Below are 20,417 nucleotides of genomic sequence, written 5' to 3'. Positions count from 1 at the left end.
CGTTTTTCAAATTAAAAATTACAAATCCTTCTGAAGTTTTAGTTGCATCAAATGTAATAACGTCTAAAAATTTATATTCTTGATTGCGTGAAGGTGATTCAACACGCTGTATGAATGCAAACTTAGTGGTCTTTGAAATTCTAGACGTTTTTATGCTTCTAAAAAGTGATAAACCATCTTAAACATAGTTTCTTAAACCGTTCTTTCACTCTCCCATCTTTCGTCGGGAATTTTGCTTTGAAGGCAAACAGGATTTGACACTCCCAAGTGGAAATTGGCATGTATTGCGTTTATGGAGATTTCCTCGTTTTGTTTTTTTTTTGGTTCATTCAGCTTGGTGAAATGCTTATTGGTGAATATCTTTAGAAGGTTAGTGTTTCGAGTAAATATTACTGTTTTATAGGTGCTCCGCTTTTAGGCTTGACTGGGAGCGTAAGCAAACACGACGGCAGCAACAATATGGTGTGCAGCGCCCGTTTGTTATAAATCCTCTACAAAACAATCAACGTGAAATGGCCAAGTTTTGCACATTTTTGAGAACGTAAGGCAAGACGGCTTATTTTGATATTCCTTTAGGAATTGATTGCTGGCACTGCATATTGAGTTGGACCAGGGTTTTGGACAGATCAGCAAACAGATCTGGGCAATTGCAAAATTCGGAGGTAAATGCAAAATCCCAGCGTTGTTTACTTGGGGTCGTCCTTGGCTTTGGGTCGGTCGGATACCCAAACTGACAAATTTGGAATCCAAATGACCCATTTTCGGTGTATTTCTCGTAAAGAAACACGTACAGAGAGTAAATAATGTATTCAAATTTTATTCCGACACTCATGAAATGAGTATAAGGTGTGGCCATCCGTTGCAAAGAGGAATCTTCGTCTTTAAAAATTGGTTAAAAGTTAATGGAAATAACTGCATATCTTATGATAAAAATTGAGATAGAAACTACAGTAACTCGAGTTTCACGCTCAAAGCGATCATCAGACTGTGCTCATAGCGGCGGTTGAAACAAAATCTTAAGTGACTCATGAAGGGCGTGTGGAGCGATCCTGTTCCTGATTGGTTGCATAGAACTTATTCTAGTTCAGGCATTTTGTTAAAAGTTCAGATCTTTTGTTTAGAGCACAGTTTGACGATCGCTTTAAGCGTGAAACTCGAGTAACTATAGTTACTCAATTTGTATTTCGCTCTACATGTATTTGTATCGAGCACTCCTACGATTGTGTGAAACCACTCCCATTTCTTTGGTTTTTCTTTGTTTATCTTATGATAATATATATTCTAGGCGCTGTTGGTCGACGAAAAAGGCCGAGGAAGCTGCCTGAACAGACCTGTAACTGACTAAGTACCACAACAACTATCACGTCCAAAATCTACCTTCTGGTAGAACGGGAACTACTAACATAAGACTAAGATATGTTATATCTTGTTTTACATGTATTATACGGCTGTCTCAAAAGGACCGGGAACTACAGAATTCACGAATTTGATTGGCTGAAATCGATATTGACCGAGGTCTAGATTTTCCCATCTAGACCGGCATCTGACTCATCTAGACCGATTACATTTTGCGGTGAAAAAATTAACGTTGCAAACTAAAATACAAAAAAATATTGACTATTTTTTTATTCCAAGAATATTAGTAGAAGTGCCAAAAATGCCTGTTGAGAAAAAAAGTAAACAGGACGGGCAAAATTTGGCAGATTTAAGTTCAGCTCATCGCCGTTTGCAAGCAAAAGCTTAGTTGGTCTGTATGACGGAATCTTGACCTCGGTCGTGTGTACAGACCTCACTGCGTTCGGTCTGTACTGACGATCCCGGTCAAGATTCTCTCACGCAGACCTCCTGCTCGGTTAACAAGAGCTAAATGAAAACTATTAACAATGTTATGCAAAGATTGCATTACAATTAATTGCATCCTTTACAGGCTTCTGAGTATCAAAAACTTAACAAGCAATTTTTTATTGTTCTCTAATGGCACCGGACTCGTCTTGGTTTGTTACATTACAGAGCAGTTTTCTTTGACTTTGTCAACAACAGCACCACCAAACTCTTTTACTTTTGTAATAGCCCTTTTCATAAACCCTGGTTTCTTAACTTCCTCTAACTGCTTTTCAACGTGCGTTAGCTGCTCCTGCATACCATGCATCATGTCCATTCTAGACTCCGCGGCCTTTCGGTATTCTTCTGTTAAAGCATTGCGCTGAGCCTCTATCTTCGTCTCCATTTCGCGACGCAGCTTCTCCTTTTCTTCCCTGTGCCGAGCCTCCATCCTCTGTAGTAATTCTTGCCTTTTACTTTCAGCTTGTTTCGCTTTCTCCATCTGTTCATCTAGACGCCGTTTCTGTTCCTCTTGCTTAGACACTAAGTCGGACAGCTTTTTTATCATCTTCATGTTCTCTTCGTTTGTTTTTTGCATGGCCAAGAACTGGTTTTTAAGTTCTTCATTTTCTTGCATGAATCGCTCTTTTTCCTGCTTTGCTTGTTCCATATTTGCTTCCATCATGTTGTTCATCTGCTCTCGTTGAGCCCGCAGTTCACTGTCCATCTGCTCACGGAATTTCTTTCGCTCTTCACTTTGTTTTTCGCCTAACATTTCCATCTATTTTTAAGAGAAAAACAAAATATACACGCGAACCTGCAGTTTACTGTTCGCCAACTGACTCACATTACTTCGACTATTTGTCAAGCTAAGCGTAGTCCTTGACTGCCATGGGTGCTTATTGTTAACGCGAGCTAAGTTAAAAATCAAACTCGGATTTACTGTGGGCTGGACTTGCGGCATAATGCTAGTGTTTAATCTATCGATTCAGACATGGAAGTTAGTGTCCTTAATTACTTTTTTCCCCAAACTCTAAAGGTTAAGTCTGGATACGAGCCAACTTGCCCATCAGACCGGAGCTTATCCCGATTTCAGTAGCATGAAGCGACTAGGAATATTTCTACTCCCCCCTGGATGGGATGCTAGTCCATCACAGGGTTACCCCCGGCATTGAATTCGCCGGTACCCATTTATGCACCTGGGTGGAGAGAGGCACCGTGAGAGTAGTGTCTTGTTCAAGAACACAGCGCAATGTCCCCGGCCAGGGCTCGAACCAGGACCGCTCAATCTGGAGACGAGGGCACTAGCCATTAGGCCACCGCGCCTCCCAAACTCAAAGCGTCTTGTATATTCCTCTTTGTTCGCTACGAACAGTTTTAAAAGTCTTAGAAAATTATTGCAGCATTGTGACGAAACTTGTCTTCTCATTTGAGGTTTTGTTTCCCCATATTTGAGAAATTTCATCAATTGCCTTGGAGACACATAAAAAAGTACCTCTCTTTTCACTGCACGGTTCTCTTGGCGCAGCTGTTCTTGCTGCTCCTATTGGAAAGTTGAAAGAAAAAAAAGATTCACTCATCACATTTAACCTTTATCTATATTATCGTATGTTGTGTATGACAATGATGAACAGTTATGGTTAGTTACTTAGATTCGAGAAAATAAGACAATTTATTTAACGTCAAATACACATAGGGTGGTTACCAAGTCCCCTGAGCCACACGCTCGTGATATAGGTGTTTGACAAGCTTAAATCTAATAAGAATAAAAAACATACCAAAAGGGCTAAAAACTACAGTGTATTGTACAGTATATCGTTCAAGTCTAAGGGAAATAGAGGTAAAATGAATCAGAGTGTACTTTATATAAAATGTTTTCTTATCAAGTCTATGAATATAAATAAGATAATATTAAAGAGAATTACTGCCTTGGCAGTCAATAAAATTCAGCTTTATTTACTGTCTGGAAAAAGGTGGCACACTAGGTTCCTGTCTCCAAATGCGAGAAATAATACGTGTATACGAACCGTGAAAGAATCTACTGTTCTACGTTTAGCCCACTACTTCTAAGATTGCTGATGGTGCAACTTGAAGTTAGAACAAATTAGCTATCTAACAAGGGCCATTTTCCCTTAAAGATGATTTACAGTCCATACTGTACAATCTCGAGAGTTCGCTTCCTTTTTTTGTTTTGGTTCGTGTAAGACGTCACAGAATGTAATATTTCGCAACTACTCAAATGAGATAAATTCAAAGTTTCATATCAACCGCCATTATGGATGTGAAGCTTTAGGCTTCGTTCTTTCTCATATCACTTGATGAAACAACTTCGTAGCTGTAAAAATAAAAAAAAAACAGTTAAAAAAAGAATTTGAAATGCCTCAAAAGTAAGGCATGTCGTTCGAAATGAATAACATCGATTCGCATTCCATACACCTTATTCCAAAATGGCCGCCATTTTAGTATTCTTTTGTTTACTTGAAAATGAGCCCTTGCCTCGTTTAAGGGAAAATATTCTTTTGAATTTCGAGTTTAAGAACGAGGCAACAAGGGCTATTTTGCAAGTAAACAAAAGAATTCTTAAATGGCGGTCATTTCGAATAATATTTATCATGATCGAGTGAGACTCACCAACATTGGGGTTCTGAGACTGCGCAGTACGAACCGGAAATCATCTTTAAATACTTTAAAATATTATTACAGATTGTTTTATACTTCTATGTTCTATTGTATTCATGCTCACAATCATAGGAGTCGACTCGTAAGGAAGGACGATTGAACAGAAGTCTTCCAAACTAATATAATTCATTATAAAATAACTGAACTACTACGCGCGCTCTCATTGGTCGATACCTGTGTTTAGATAAGAGTATGTAAACACGGTTGTGACGTATTAGCTTCGCGCGTATTTTTGCGAATTATTTTATAAAAGCAATAGAACACTTTTTCCGTGTTTACATAGCCTCATCTAAACACTCGGGGGTTGGGAGAATTCTCGAAAGTTATGCAAACCCGAGACGCAGTCGAGGGTTTGCATAACTGTCTCGAATTCTCCGAACGCTCCTCGTGTTTAGATGAGGCTATGTAAACATGGAAAAATTGTTCTATTGCTTAATTAAGGCATATATAACTATCTATCCACAGTACCAGCCAAGAATAAAGATGCGAACTGTACCTCAAGTCTCTGCTTCTCTTGCTCTTGATAAGCCTTAGCTGCTAGTTCTTGCGTGAGCTTCTCATCATAGTCTTTCAGTTGCCTCAGCAGCCCTAGGTATTGCTCTTGCTCTTTCAACAGTGCCTGAAATAGTCACAAAAAGTATTGTCAATCGAATTTTACAAACCAAGGGAGGCTCCCTTATTGTGCGTTCCCAAAAAGGTAAAAAAGGTAATACTGACAATCGATCAAATACTCCACTTGCCCGCAGACGCTGTGTGACTAATGCTTTAGAAACTACTTATCCGGCTTTGGTTACTTAGCTGGTCGTTGGTCGTTTTAAACTGTATTGGCGCGACAAGATTCGAGAAGAAAATGTTTAGTTAAGTGTTTTTCTCTTGTACTGATGTGTTTTGAACAAAGCTCTTACAGCTTATCGAAGGAATACAAGTACCTGGGACGTGATATCTTACTATTCGTATCCGGCTGAACTTTACAGCTCTTTCCTAGCCTCGGCAAATTGAAATGGCTCAAAACAGGTGGTAAACTCATAAGATCGAATATATAGCCCTGAGCGTCCCTTTGACTTACCGGATGAAACTCAAAAAACACTGCAGCAATGACGTCTTTGGCACCGATTGCAGACTTGTCGTACCCGTCTTTAATCCGATTATATCCGCCAATGATGTCGTCAAAAGAAAGTTGGGCCCCTCCTTTACCCCGAAGTTGTTGAAGGACTGGGTCCAGATGTGTTTGTTTAAGCTGAATGAGAAGGTCATTGCAGAACTCTCTCGTTGAGTTCGCATTCTTGATCTGCCACAAGTTAAACCTCTCACCCAATAACTCCTAAGTAAAGATATAAAGTGCATTTCTTTCAGAAAATCCAATATTGGATTCTTTATTAAATCCAAAAGCAGATTTCGCGTTTCTTTACCAAATAGATGAATCCAAGATCACTCGGATCATGGTGCATCAACTGAACCAAAGAATCCTTGCCTAGAGTGGATTCTTCGGTTTGTTTGATGTACCATGATCTTAGTGATCTTGGATTCATCTGTTAAGTAAAGAAACGCAAACTTCGTTTTTGGATTTAAGAAGGCAATTTTGGAATGAAATATGAACCGCAAGTCGTGAGCCGCAACACGACTTGCGGTTCACATTTCATGCCATTACTCTGCTATCGTTAAATTTTGTAGATCACGGATCCAAGCTACATGTATCAGTTATTACTAGTAAATATAGCCAAAACCAAAACAAACAAAATAAAGTTAGTTTTCTTTTACTTTTTCATTTTCTCCCTTTAATTCCTTTACATGTAAAGATAATAATGGTAGTGTTTATAGAGCTTAATTTTATTGCCATAACGATTAAGTTATCCACTACCCGCACAGTGGGAAGTAGACGAATGAATGGATGAATGAATGAACCATCTGGCAGGTAAACTTTGACCAATATTCGGCTATCAGTTAAACTCCACCCTGACCATCTATAATTCCCAATTCCGTCCTTATTTATCTTCTGATAATGGCTTACCTATAATTTTTGTACTATTTCTATCCTACAATAACTTTAAGATATTAAGTTCTTTTCAAATAACTATTTTACGATTTCTTTAGAGTTATGCTACTCGGGTGACTATTTGAATCTTGCTTTCTTTGTTTTTATATCTCACCTTCAGCTTTTTAAGATATTTCTCGATCGTGTTTATGGAAATCCCAGCAGTGTCAGCCATAAAATGATTCTCGCTGTTCTGTAGTGCCATTTCATGACTTCTACGTAACTGATCGTTATTACATGGTAGTTCATCTTTCAGTTGTGCCGTCATCGCAACTTCGTAAGCATCCAATGCATCTTTTAAAGTAGCAGAACATTTTGCCTCTACAAATGAATCCCAGGCATTCTGAACATTAGGAATCACACCAGGAGTGTTGATAGCGCGGACGTACAATTCAACCAATGCTGCAAGACCTAACCAAGGATTAATGAGAAGCTTCAAAATTAGTATTTAGTACGTTGAACTTCTACAGGGGTCAATAGAGAATTTTAAGATCGAGGGATATATGAAAATAAGGGTAAATGATAAAATTCTTAAAACGAGCCAAGTGACCCGTCAGGCCGGATCCTATCCCGGTGTCCGAAGCATGAGGCGACTAGGAGTACCTCTACTTCTCCTCTTAAAGTGCCACTGAAACGAAATTTTTGTATGTGAGATTTTTGCTTAGTAATAAAGTTTCAACCTTACTTGGAAACACTGCAAACTTTTTTTTCGCACACGGTAAGCGAAAACTGCTTTTTCAGCCGTTCAAAGTTGGCTGGTTAAGCCCAAAATTGGCGGCCATTTTGGCGCGGCCAAAACAGCCTAGTGACGTCATTGGTTGTATTACTCTCATGCCGCGCTGAAAATTTAGAGTGATTATGGGAGAAGAGATTACTGTTCGAAGCCCCCCAAAGGATCTTAAGGACATCTCAGAGCTGTAAAGCAGATAATAACAGTAGCCTTAGACATGAAGAGGTCGAGAGTCGATCCTGGGGCTTTTCAGTCTATTTAATTGGATATTTGCAGGATATTTTATGTAAGCAAGCAAACGAGTGGGAGTTCTTAGATCGTAAAATGATCGGGACTCTTGGTGAAATGGCCAGCACTCAATTAAACAATATATCTACACTCATAAAGTAAAAAGGTCATGAAAACAAGAGAAAGCAGCTTTTGAAAATATTATCCGGACTGCTGCTGCACGAATCGCAGCAACAACGCTTCGAGTTTTCAAGTCGCTTCGCTTCGAGGAAACCGGACGCTTTGTGAGTTTCACAGTGGACGAGATTGTGCCACAGTGACCTTTAGTCCAGTTGTATCTGCTACATCCTACAAGTTATCACAACAGCAACAATTTAAGAAACCCTCTTCTTTTATATGAGGGAGCGAATTTAAACTATAAAGGTAAACTAAGCTGCCATGACCCTACAGGTATGTTTTCAGGAAACGAGAGAAAGCGTGAAAATGTCGGCGGCGAAAGGTCATATATGCAAATTAGTTCAAATTCTGTTTAATAAACCTTCGAAAGGAGTGTAAACTAGTGACGTTTAAACGAATTGCTTTGAACTTTGGTACTATTAAATGAAGATCATAGACATAAGTATGTGCTAAAGAACTCAAAGTAATCCATCGGCCATGAAATATTGCAATTGGGAGATACGTGTAAAAGAGAAGCGAAATTCCCGCTTTGTTTACACTGATACGAATGCGGCGATAAAGCAAACCCTGCTGCGGATCACAAGTTTCAAAGAAACATTTTGTCTACCACAAGAACTCTCACGTATAAGTATCATAAAAAGATGCCCTCTGTGTGCAAAGAAGTACTCGACTCAAAGCTTGTGGACCGTTAATAACTTCGTGATTGTGCGGATGGCTGATGCGCTTACGGCTTTTAATGCAGTAAAGTTGCCGAGGATATATTCGAACCTTGTTAATAGACCTTAGATAAACGTGAGAATCCAAATTTCAGACGACGAAATATCGTGTTTAGGCTTCAGGACGTGATATAAAAGTTGCCACACCCGTCTTCGAAATCTCCAATCGAGCACTCAAGATGTTCGAAAAGTATACTAAGCTGTTCTAATCTGTAGCATTTATTTTGGTGAATCTATACTCTGTGGCGCCCTCCAACGTTTGTGATGTGTATTTCCTGTCAAGGCTGGACAGAAATTACAAGGTAGAAAACTAGTAGGTATCGACAATATGAAGAATAAACTTGAATAAATCAAGTGAAAGCAAGAGAGGATCTATAGCGCTTCTTGTGTGAATACAACCAGTGACGTCACAAGGTCCTTAAACTCGGTTCCAGAGCCCGGACACAGTTTTGCTCCAAAAAGTCGATTTCAACAGCTAAAAAAAGCACTTTCCGTTAGGATTTGACAGAAATAAAGTTCACCATTACTTTAAGCACGTTTGAAACTATTGATTGGGATAATAAAAGAGAGTACGAAAATTTCGTTTCAGTGACACTTTGATGGGATGCCCTGCCATTGCAGCGTTAACCACAGCAGCAGCAGCAGTAGGTTCGCCGGTACCCATTCATACCACTGGGTGGAAAAAGGCTCTTTGGGAGTAAAGAACGCAACAAGATGTTCCTGGCCAGGGTTCAAACCCGGACCGCTCGACTCGAAAGGCCAGCGCACTACCCATGAAGCTACCGTGCCTCCCATTATAACCGTAGGTCGACATTATGGACCTGAACAAATACAGCTCATGAAATCTACCGTACTCACCTTCTCCAGTAACAATTTCTCCATCATTGAAGCTGTTTTTAGGCACCAGAACGTTCCTAAGCAAACGTTTGAAATTTTCTAAGCCACTGAAAAAATCAGGATTGATTTCCCTTTTATTGTGGTTGATACTTTTCATCAGTTCCGGGTCAACTGTTGGTGAAGGTAAAGTGAAGGCCTCGAAACCAGGGAAAAAGCTTAAGATACTTTCTGCTACTTTCTGGCCCTCTTGAGCGACAGCCGATGAATCTTGCACTTTGAAGACCTAAATGAGGAATAAGCAATAGCATAGTTAATATCTATCAATTTGAACTTTTACAAGCAAAAAACAAAAAAACAAAAAACAAAAAACAAAAAACAACAACTTAGTGAGAAACACTTTCTATATGAAGTAGCTTATTATGTTTTCGATCTCAGTTAATTTTCAACTGTAATGTGGTTAATTTTTTTGCTGGTTTATTATTATTATCTGTTTAATTTTTCCCTGGTCAAAAATTCCAGAAAGAAAACAAACCACGTATAGTAGAAATCAAAAATTATCTAGGATGTTTCAAGATCTTACTTAAAAGTTATTTACAACATGCATGTAAATAGCTAAAAGATCACTTTCTTCTCTTTGTGGGGAGTAGGATTGCCGAGCCCTAGATTCTTCTTCTTGAATGAAAGTGCTAAGAGAGGACACGGATGAAGCAAAATGTTTTTGTCAAACACATTTTTTTTTGCTATAACAACCTCAGAACGGGAGTTCTGAGCCCCGGCCAGTTCACCACTGTTATGGCACGCATCTATAAACACTAGGGGAAATGGTAGCAAATCTCCGACGCGTTAATAAAGTCTATGGATCAGGGATGGATAGGTAAATGGATGGATTGATGGATGGACGGAAATCTCTAAGGGAACTAGTCAAACCCCAGTCTAATTAGTACATGTATCCCTTGTGTACAACCGTATCTCTGAAAGAATGTCAAAAATGAGTTAAGTATCCGAAGAGGCCATAAAAACTTTAGCACTGTGCCGTTTGAGTAGGACAATATTTGACTGCCGCTCGTATTGCGAACGCAACCACAGTATGCAAGATTTTACTCCTAGTTTGACGTTGCAAGGGGCAATTGTCATCTACTAGACATGCGATTGCATATTCCAACATAATTATTATAAAATTGACTTTCACAAAAAAGCACTTGATATATATTAAGGGTGGAATAAAAAAGGACGAAAACTGGCCTGAATTACAGAATCGGAACGTCATCGATATGAGCTCTAGACAAATAGCCAAGACGACAAGCTGACTTGTACAGATCAGATGGCTTAAAAACTGAGTGTTGACTCAAGAAGAAAGACAATATTGCGTAAAACTTGGTTAATGGCTAAGACGGTGGACGCTATTAAGTCATTATTATGATGGTTGCTTACGATTTATGCTTATCCTACTTGCAAATGAGGAACTTTACCTTTTTCAAGAAGTAGTCCTTAATGCTGCTGCAGTCTTTTGGAATACTTTGCGTAACGTCCCTTAGCAACCATATGAAGTAAGGAAAGGTTTTGTGGAAATATTCTGAGTCGCGATGGCCTTTCCTGGTCCCCTGTGTCGTTTTTGATCGCATCTCAATGCGATGGGTCAGTTTCACAATAAAGCTGCATTTGGTTAAAGGAATAGAGTTACTGTCAAAATTTGCACTATTAGGACTCACTCTTCTCATAGTTAATAGAAGGAAATGGTTAGGATGGCCGGTAAACATCAAAGAAGCAAACAAACAGGCTAAGATTTATCTTAGAAGGCCCTTGACCCTGCACATCGTTTGTTTTATGCTGACTATGCATGAATTACATAATCGTAATGGTGGTTAGTTGTATGAGCACACATAACCACCTTTTGTATTTTGCCAGGTCTTGTGCTGGGTCAATCCCCAAAATAGCCAACAGAAACATACAACAAAGAATTTTGCCAGGTTTCCTAACCATTTCACTCTATTAACTGTGCTCTTCTTGATAAATTATGAAATGACCACATTCGCGGCAAGATGGATTATTAAGTACACATGATGATTACGTGTTAATCACCCTGTCAGCCAATAGGATCTGTCCGTTTCTGGAGAAGCACGAAATTATTCAATAGTTTAAAAAAAAGTCCTCAAACCTTCCATTTTCTCTTTACGCACCCCTCCCCCAAACCTCTTGCGATCGCCTTGTTCAGTCGCAGGTGGTTGTTATTTTTCTTGCGTCAACAACGATCTCAGAGAAGAGTAGAGCTACGGTTGAAAAAAGATGGAAATGCAGAGAAACGGAATATGTTATTTTTTTTTCAGTTTCAAGGACCTTATGTGTCCTCCATTATAGGTTTAGATAAAGTTTTTCTGACTTCATGGGTGTATCATCATTAAGGATACTCCAATCCCTCTAGATCCCGTCTGGTTGGAACACCTTGTGAATTATAAATCAAAACTGACGCCAGCAAAACTGTTAAAGTGAAGATCTGGTTGTCATCAAGACCCTCACCATTCGCAGCATCAATTCCTTCAGAGTCCAGCAGCACCACTGTAAATTCCCGACCTTTCGAATCCTGTCCAAACAAAATCGCGTTAATGAGATTTCCTCACATAGATTCTTCATTTTAAATCAGGAAAAAAATCAGTTTTGAACCGTAAACGTTTCTGGCACAATCCATGTCCAGATTCCCATGGTTACAGGGTTCATGTGATAACCACGAGTAAACGTTTGAATAGGCACTTTGTGCCTCTGTTGCAAAACAAGTTTTCGTGCAAAACCTTTCATGCAGTGAAACCTGTATTAAGGGACATCCTAGGGACCCGCTTAATACAGGGTGTCCGCTCTAAACAGGTTCTAATATGTTGTGCGATAATAGTTAATTATTAACCCTTTTTTAACACAGTTTAACACAGTTTGAGATCAAAGACTGCTCATAGCACAATGTCCAGTCAGTCAATGCGCCAATGTGGAATAGTCACTTAGCTTTAAAATGACATCGCTGAACAATGTTAAAGGAGTCTCAGCTGAACCTTTAGAGGCAAAATGCCCTTGAAGTGTCCGCTTATTGCAGGTTTTGTGCAACAAAATGGCTAAATATTGGTGTCCGCGTCTGCTTAACAGTGGTGTCCGCTGAATGCAGGTTTATTTTACAGTAAATGTGGGAAGAAAATTTAGGGACTCAAGCTGGTGTCCACTTAATAGAGGGTGTCCACTTAATATGTGGTCCGCTTAATACAGGTTTCCCCGGTATGAAAATGAGTTTGATGTGCATGAAAATGAACATGTGGGTGGAACACATTTTCATATGAATGATTTCGCACTAAGATTCGTTTTGACTCAGAGGCAAAAGGCAACTCCGTAGTGGCCTATTGCTCACCCTATATTTTCCCGGTACAATCCATATCCAGATTCCCATGGTCTCGGCCACCATTTCATGTCCAAGCGGGAAAACCTCAGGCTGGTTAAAGGCTTCGCTTAGCGCATAAGACTTCCCCTTTCTGTAAGGTCCGGCAATAGAAACAACGCATACGGGACCTAGAAAATCAAAAGCAAAACGCTGCCGTTATTTTTCAACGCATCATAAGTAGACTGGTTAGGCTCTGGACAAATGTTTAGGGATGGCAACCTTGTTACTTTTATCTTAACGTTTATTTTGCCACTATACGAACAATGTATGCGGAATGACCCATTTCTTCCTCGACGGAATCAAGCTCCAATAGGCCAGTTTCAAATTCTAACATGGCGCCAAGGGACTAAAACAAAAGAAATTGTTTGTCCATTTCTCAACCTTATGATGGTTTATTATGACATGTTGGAATTTAGATATATCGAAACTTACCCGCCCACTAGGTCTTCAGCCAATAGTAAACAGTTTATTCCTAAGCAAATCAAGAATCAAAAATCTATATATACTTATTATTAGTGTTTACCCTAACCCTTAGATAGACTAGCATCTTATCTAATAGAGGAGACAATTCTTCACGTCGTCTTATGCAACGAAATCTAAAATAATCCGATTCTCCAATTTTTGCCCATTTCTAACAATGACTGTTCCTGTACTCAAGAAAACCATGCAAACGATACCGTATCGCGAATACTCTGACAATAATTAAATTGGCAGAAACTTTCAAGTTAGCCTGTAATGGGTTGATTTTCTCTAAATAGATTGCAAATGCTTGTAGTTTATTCAACGAATGGTATTTACCTTTAACCATCCTGAGGCTTTGAAGTGCCTCCTCTACCACATACAGCGATTCGCGCCTCGCTCCTGTTTTAACGTATTGGCCTGATCTTGAATCCCACTTGCAGTTATTTGGAAGACACAGCGGGGTTGCTATTGTTTGTGCTCGTTGTGAAGGCACGCTCCCTGTCATGATTTATAAATATAGTTAAAGACGTCTGACTCATACGAAATTAACAATTACCCCAAAAAAAGAATGCTTACATGTAAGAGATCAAGAACTGGGTTTGGCTGGCTAACACCGAACCAGGCCAGAAATACAACTGACCCTAAAGCTTGATGAATGTCAAAAAACAACAACAACAACAACAACAACAACAACAGCAATAAAGCCCTTACTCTAAACGACGGGCGACAAGACTGAAAAAGAGGAGAGAATCTGTAGTTTGCTGTGATAAAACAAACCTGATTAAATGGTTTTCAAAATTATAGCGTAGTTCTCTTATGGCTAAATCTATTTTAACCTACTAGAGCGTGTAGTTTGGCCCATCACATCGTGTTCAACTCGTTGAGGTTTGCGAGTCTGCTTGGGTAAAGACTTATCTTCTTGGAAAGTTTGAACTTTCTGCATTCGGTAATCCTGCTTAGCCTGAGAAAATAGCAAAAGCATTATGGTTAACAAAACTAATGCATCTCTACATTTAGCAAGGATTAGGCGTTAAAAGACCTACATATGTCGTAACTGTGTCACAAAGGTTGCATCATCAAAACTTTGACCTAACCTAATTTTTCGTTAGGTCCTGATTGGTCATTGGTCTTGTCCTTCTTTCTACATCTTACTTACGTGTTTTTTCTACCTTTAGTTTTAGGCTTCATAGCTTCTAAAAAATAGCGTAAAGGGTAAAAAGTAGGAGAAGAGCCAATTGTATTACGTTCTCAGTTCATCGCGAGAAAGTGCATCAAATAATCGAAACGCTGGGTCCAACTAGCCATTCAGAAGTTTTTTCTTTATGGCAAGTAACTGTCGATTTTTATTGTCATTTTTTTCTTTCTTTTGTACGGTCGGGAATCCTTATGAGATATAAGGCCAGATTGCTCTCATCACATATTGGTTGTGAACGGGACCTTGAGCGCGTTGCTTAACGAGTCTGCCAAAGCAGGGGGCCGTTTCTCGAAAGCCCCGGAAACTTTTCGGGCCCGTAAAGCCATTTTTAGTTCTTCTGTATCTAAACACGGAGAAGTGTATACGCCTGAAACTTTTTGTATGAAGGGAACCTCTTTTCATATTAAGAATACGTGAATAAAACAGCTCTGTAATCATAAGGTTCGAGATTTTGCTATGGCTTTCCGGGTTCGAAAACTTTTCGGGACCTTCGAGAAACGGGCCCCAGGAAAGGTCTCCAATGAGTCCCTCGGTCGCGACGAAACGCTGCGTCACACTAGCCACTCGGAAACATCACAAAATTAAACTAGTGGTTGCAATGTCTACAGATCAGTTCAATGTGGGGATATTAGTAGACTTCAGTGGTCTTCCACCCTCAGCTTATCACCGACATTTAAGACTCTTAAAAATAAATCAGCTAGTACCCAATATCCCTTACTCTTTAAATAATGCTTAAAGAGTAAGGGATATTGGGTACTAGGTGATTTTTTTTTATCACAGTCTCAGTAATTTTAACTGCTACCAAATCCCCATGACCAGGCTGCCTTGTGAGAAAAGGATCGTGTTGGATTGGACGTGCTGGCTGTCTCTTTTCCTCTTCTAGACGTGAAAGCTCCAGAGCCTTGGCTAACGCCACCTCTTCATCTTCTACCTGATATTGGTGTCTCCAGGATTGCTAACAGGACAACAGATGACAGGATTAGTTTAGAAGTTAGGATTTCAAGATCTGCAAAGTTTGAATATTGGCGAAGCGGCAAGGCAAGAATTGCAAAGGAAAGGGGAGGCGAGAAAAGACGGCGACTGATCGATGAATGGATAAATGGATGATTTATCGATGGATCAATAGATGCATGGGTCGACGGACGGATGGATGTATAACTGAATAGGTGGACGGACGGATAGATGGATGGATGGATGGATGAATGGATGAGTGAAGATATGAAGAAATTGAAGGTAGGGTTTCTCTGAAGGCAGCAGCTCGGTGGGCGATCTAGCAGGAAGTCGTAACTCACAGCCATTGTTTAGTTTAAATCCCAGGAAATTATTGCGTCAATCACCAGCCTCGAGTCTTCTTATTCTGATTTAAGAACTTTTGCAGCTCACAAATATCTAAAACAGGATAGGGTAACAAATTTAGTACAAGTTTTCAAACACAATCTCCAGTTCTTTGCATCTCATCACTTTTACTTTGGAGGATTAATGCTACAACTCCTTATCAGATGATACTGCAGTTATAGTATCATTGGTAAACAACTTGCAACAATCCTCTATATATAACAGGTTACCAAAGCAACAGTACCACCTGTTAAAACACCCTTAACTTTAGCCTTAAGTGCTTACAACTATAACAAACAATTCCGGTGACCCCTAGAATTTTAATAAACATGATTATATTCAACATTTTGTGAAAATTCTGTGGAGGGGATTCAGAGTCACTTTAACTTTTCAGACATTCAAGATGGTTTTAAACCCTTACCACAGAATCCTTGAAACTTTGCGAAAATGGGATCTTGACATGCTTATCACAATTTGATAAAAATGAATGGGGGTCACCGAGTCCAGTTCGTTTGTTAGTTATTATGGCAATTAAAGCTAAAATTCTTTTAACAGGCCACAACTTGTTCACCAAAGATTAGGCATTTGTGTCGTACCAATATTGTCACCCCACTTGATAAAGACTGGTAGTATTTATCTCTCAAGCAGACCTGCTGGAAAGTGCTGGAAACGGATGTTGCCAGCCACCTTAAGAGGTAACAAAACTTTTAGTTGTCATATTCGGTGTATGACATTTGCAGACTGCAGACTAACAACTAATATCAGAAGCTTATCTCTCCGAACCAACCAAAAATTAGATTATGGGATATAAAGTATTTGAATATGGGTGATTTCTTAATTTGTTCATTTCGGCTCCATAAGGTTATTGTTACTATTGTCGTTGATTTCTTTATGAAATAAACGCAGTCTTGTGACACTCATACAGTTCTGTAAACACGATCCTGCAACCTTGTGGGAACCTCAAAATTCAGGAAAGAGGCAACTCGCACGCGTGGCACGAATGTTTAATGTCGTTCACTAACTTTTCGCTGAGTCAGTAGATAGTCAACTAGATTCATGTCACTCACTATTTGCATGGGGCAGAATGCATGGACATCATTAAATATTCATTATCAGCGAAGCGGCAAATTTGAATGCGAGAGCGCTCACAATAAGAGAAGAAAGGGCTAAAATTGGCTCAGTAGCGTTGATTAAACTTGCTTTTCTGGTTTCAAGAAGTATAAATCTACCAACCCACGCGCGGCTTTTTGAAGAAGAATGCTATATCTACATTTAAAGGCTAAAACAAACAAAATTGAACAAGTGTAAGGACTGTTCTTTTGCACTTGAAAATACAGCAAAATTGGCCTTTTTTTGTATGGAGGCTGTTTTCAAAACGACATTTCTAAAAAGTTCTACTGATTTTCGCCAACCCACGAACGGCAAATGAAAAATTTATCTTTTTTCTACCAAAATATGTTTGAAGGTTAAAAATCGGTCAACGGGAACCACTGTTCTTTCCGGTTTGAAAACTGCTAGTTGTAGTAGTGTTTGAAAATGGCGCGTCTCGAGCAAGTGGGCTATTGTTTCAAGCCTACGACCGAATAACAATGGTAACCAAGACTAAAACAAAACCCATTCAAAAAAGCCACTCGTGTGTAAAATGGTTCACAATTGCCGCGAATTTTAAAACTGAGGTTACTGTTCCGGCTGACTTATTCGAATAGCCGACCAGATCGCGCAATGAATATAAACATGGAAAACGTCAGTGATCGGGAGCTCTTTTCAGAGCTCTTCGAAAACCCGATCAATCCGTTACTCCTTCATATGGTACCTCCATTTGTTGACGTAAACAGTCCGATGTATTATCTTCAACTTAACGGCGAAGTAATATATAACCGGCGACAAGTTCACGGGCGTCCCCAAACAGTCTTCGACTTGCTCCAACGAAGCATCTTGCCTCTTGGATACCAGCTGAAGGCATCGGGTCAAGAGCGTATTGGAAATGCACTTGCTGAGAGCATTAGAAGATTCTGGAGAAAAGTTCAAGGAACAAAGGACGGAAAAAAACGAAAAAGATTAAAAGCAGAGACTTGGGTCAAGCTGGCCATAAAACCGGAGGAGATCGAGCGGACACCTTTCGACGTGTTGGCCGAGACCAGAAATGTAGAGGAGGAAGCGGCTCCTCTGTATGAGGAGAGCGCAGACTTAAAGAAGTTTCTGTTTGACGTTTCAGCCAATCATGTAAAAAAAACTCTCAGCTTTGAAAAAATATCAGAATTGTAAGTCACTATTTCCTTAACATTAAAAAATTATTTTAATTGGTCATTGCTTTATTTCATTTGATGGCTTCTAAAGAAGTGAGTTGTTTCGATATTTAAATAACAAAAGCACGTTGAGTTCATTGAAACAAAGAAAGAAACAATAGGCGGAGAGTTCATTGTTTAGTTTACCGCCTCATCATGAGGTAATAAGTATTGTCGCGCATTCATAGCAACCAATGAAAACAGCTCGTTCGGAGCATCGATGAATATTAATAAGCGTCATGACATACCTATACACTTTTTCGAACTGTAAGTAAATGTCCCGAGAACAATAGGCATTCTACGCCATGGATAAGACAATCGTACATAAACACAGCAAATAACGTGGCTTGTCATCATTTAGGGGACTGAACACCATCCCAGGGTCCTCTGAGTAATCTGTTACGTAAGGCCGCAAGATGGCGCGAGCCGTGATCGAGGTGAGCCCATGTCCTGTTGTTAACCGTTAACCGTAAACAGGCTAACCAGAATGATAATCAAGCTAACTTGGCCAAAATTCGCGTGCAGTCTACAAATGTCATACACTATATCACATTCTCCTCGACCTAATAACATTAAACACAAAGACAGCATTGTGCAGACGTTTGGTAGGTTTGATCACAACACCTTTAAAGTAAACAATAGAAATTACCACTCAATTCTGAGAAACATGTTTAGAGCACAGCCCAAACCTCACTCGTTAATCTTTAAGAACGCAAAACATATAACTCGACTAGGTGCAAAGTATCACAGCATTCTATTATTTTGATATCTTTTTTTGTATTAGATATTTTCTAATGCACCGACTGAGAAAAAAAACACATATAAGTGATACATTTTGACAAGCATTACGTTGCCATTGTTCAGTCTAGACTTTTAACAAATTATCTTAGAAACATAAACATAAAACTCTCATGACTACAACTACAGCCGCTTAAACACGGAGGAAAACCAAAAGTTCGTGTAGAAGTTATCGTTATCGCGTAAAATATCTAAAACGTGCCATCTAAAGTTACATTGAAACATATTCTGGCAAAAGTCTTGCTTTATTTGACTGAGCCGATGGTGAAATGCAATGTTCAGTGAGATTGTTTCTTTGCATTGCTGTAGTGTTTACTTGTTTGAAACTCGATCGCGTTAATTATCTCAGGCCCAGTTCAGACGTCGTGCTTCTGCCGTGCCGAACTAAATTGCAATTTGGTTCGACTGTAGCACGACAGGAAATCAACTCTGATTCAGACGTCGTGCCAGAGTCGAATCAAATCCAGGGTTTACTGAAGCCTCGTAACAATTCTCCTCCTAACTCCCCGAGGGAACGAAACCTCGCCAAAACACATTGACATAATTTGTGTATTTAGTTTGGCGCGACAGAAGCACGACGTTTGAATCGCTGCCGTGCCAGAGTCGTGTAGCACGGCAGAGCTTGTCGAACTTAATTGCTTGCCGAACTTAATTCAAAAGTTTGATTCAGACGCCGTGCTTCTGCCGTGCTTTTGTCGAACTTAATTCCTGAATTTAGTTCGGCACGGCAGAAGCACGACGTCTGAACTGGGCCTCAGCTAGCTTAAGAATGTTCACTCCTCAATGAAAGCAACAATTTGGTTTAAGCAGTCAGTCAGCACAGTATTGTTTCAATCAATTTCTCCATATTCCACCCAGATTTGGTTAAGTTAAACGACACAAACTAGTTGTTACTCATTCAGACGGACTTTATTTTATTCATCAGTTTACTCCAGGCGAGTTCAGTTGAACTCAGTATTGTTTGTGCATCAGTAAAGTATGCGCGAGAATTAGCCAACTAAATTGAAGAACCATACCTTTGAAAAGTCTTGTACACTTAAAGCTCCATTTCTTGATGAAACCTGTTTCCAACGGTCTCTTCGGCATCAACCGATTACTTCGTTTAGTGTACATTTAATGATGGTTGACGTCTCCACGGAAGTAGTGACCTCAAACCAGTGCCCAGTTCCTCTTGGCTGTGTTATGTTGCGTAGATCTAGTGTCCAACGTCATGATTTAAGCCACGTACAGCAAAGTACTTCAGCATTCTTGCGATAATTTCAATCGTGATTTTGGAACGTGATATTTAGATCAACCATCCGTATGAATTGAGTGTAACTGAATTTTTAATTAGCGAGCCTAACGGGTACAAAAATAGATCATGCATCAGATGAACTTTCATGCGTTTGACAGTTATTTCCTTTGTTACCCTAGACAGATCTGAAAAAGGAACTCATATCTTCTAGTTCAGACAGCGCGACATAAATATAAACATTACTAGACGCATAATAAACGAGGTACATGCTGCGGATGATAACGGAGGTACCATTTCTAATTACAACTTAATTAAAGCATTATTTTGCTTACTGACCGCAGGTCAGACTTAAAATGACACAAATGACTTAAATTCCTATTCGATTTACCAGACATATCAGAATTGATGATATGTCCAATTTCCGAGAAAGGCGCCAGCATTTTCCCAGAATTTTGCTCCCTCGAGCTCTCTAAATT

At 39.5% G+C, this 20,417-nt stretch overlaps 1 protein-coding gene across 2 annotated transcripts; it reads right to left on the bottom strand.

Annotated features, from left to right (window-relative positions):
* Positions 1–801: 801 nt before the first annotated feature.
* On the bottom strand, positions 802–20,025 carry LOC110047868 (guanylate-binding protein 6-like). 2 transcript variants are annotated; one of them, XM_089278334.1, is made up of 14 exons: positions 19,724–20,025; positions 15,582–15,678; positions 15,068–15,244; positions 13,935–14,055; positions 13,431–13,592; positions 12,603–12,760; positions 11,626–11,798; positions 10,690–10,873; positions 9,242–9,503; positions 6,648–6,943; positions 5,567–5,821; positions 4,997–5,119; positions 3,317–3,364; positions 802–2,602 (listed from the first exon to the last, which is right to left on the bottom strand). In XM_089278334.1, the coding sequence occupies exons 2-14, from the start codon at positions 15,585–15,587 to the stop codon at positions 2,000–2,002; spliced, it is 2,568 nt and encodes an 855-aa protein (XP_089134460.1). In that variant the 5' UTR covers positions 15,588–15,678; positions 19,724–20,025; the 3' UTR covers positions 802–1,999. The 2 variants fall into 2 exon arrangements, with proteins under 2 accessions (XP_089134460.1, XP_089134461.1); XM_089278335.1 differs by having other exon boundaries at positions 15,092–15,244.
* Between the last annotated feature and the right edge of the window lie 392 nt (positions 20,026–20,417).

Source organism: Orbicella faveolata, unplaced genomic scaffold (assembly GCF_042242905.1).
Source record: "Orbicella faveolata isolate gen_17 unplaced genomic scaffold, um_ofav_v1 contig_46, whole genome shotgun sequence".
Taxonomy (NCBI): domain Eukaryota; kingdom Metazoa; phylum Cnidaria; class Anthozoa; order Scleractinia; family Merulinidae; genus Orbicella; species Orbicella faveolata.
The sequence above is the reverse complement of the archived record's forward strand: the minus strand, read 5'-3'. Positions and strand labels throughout refer to the sequence as shown.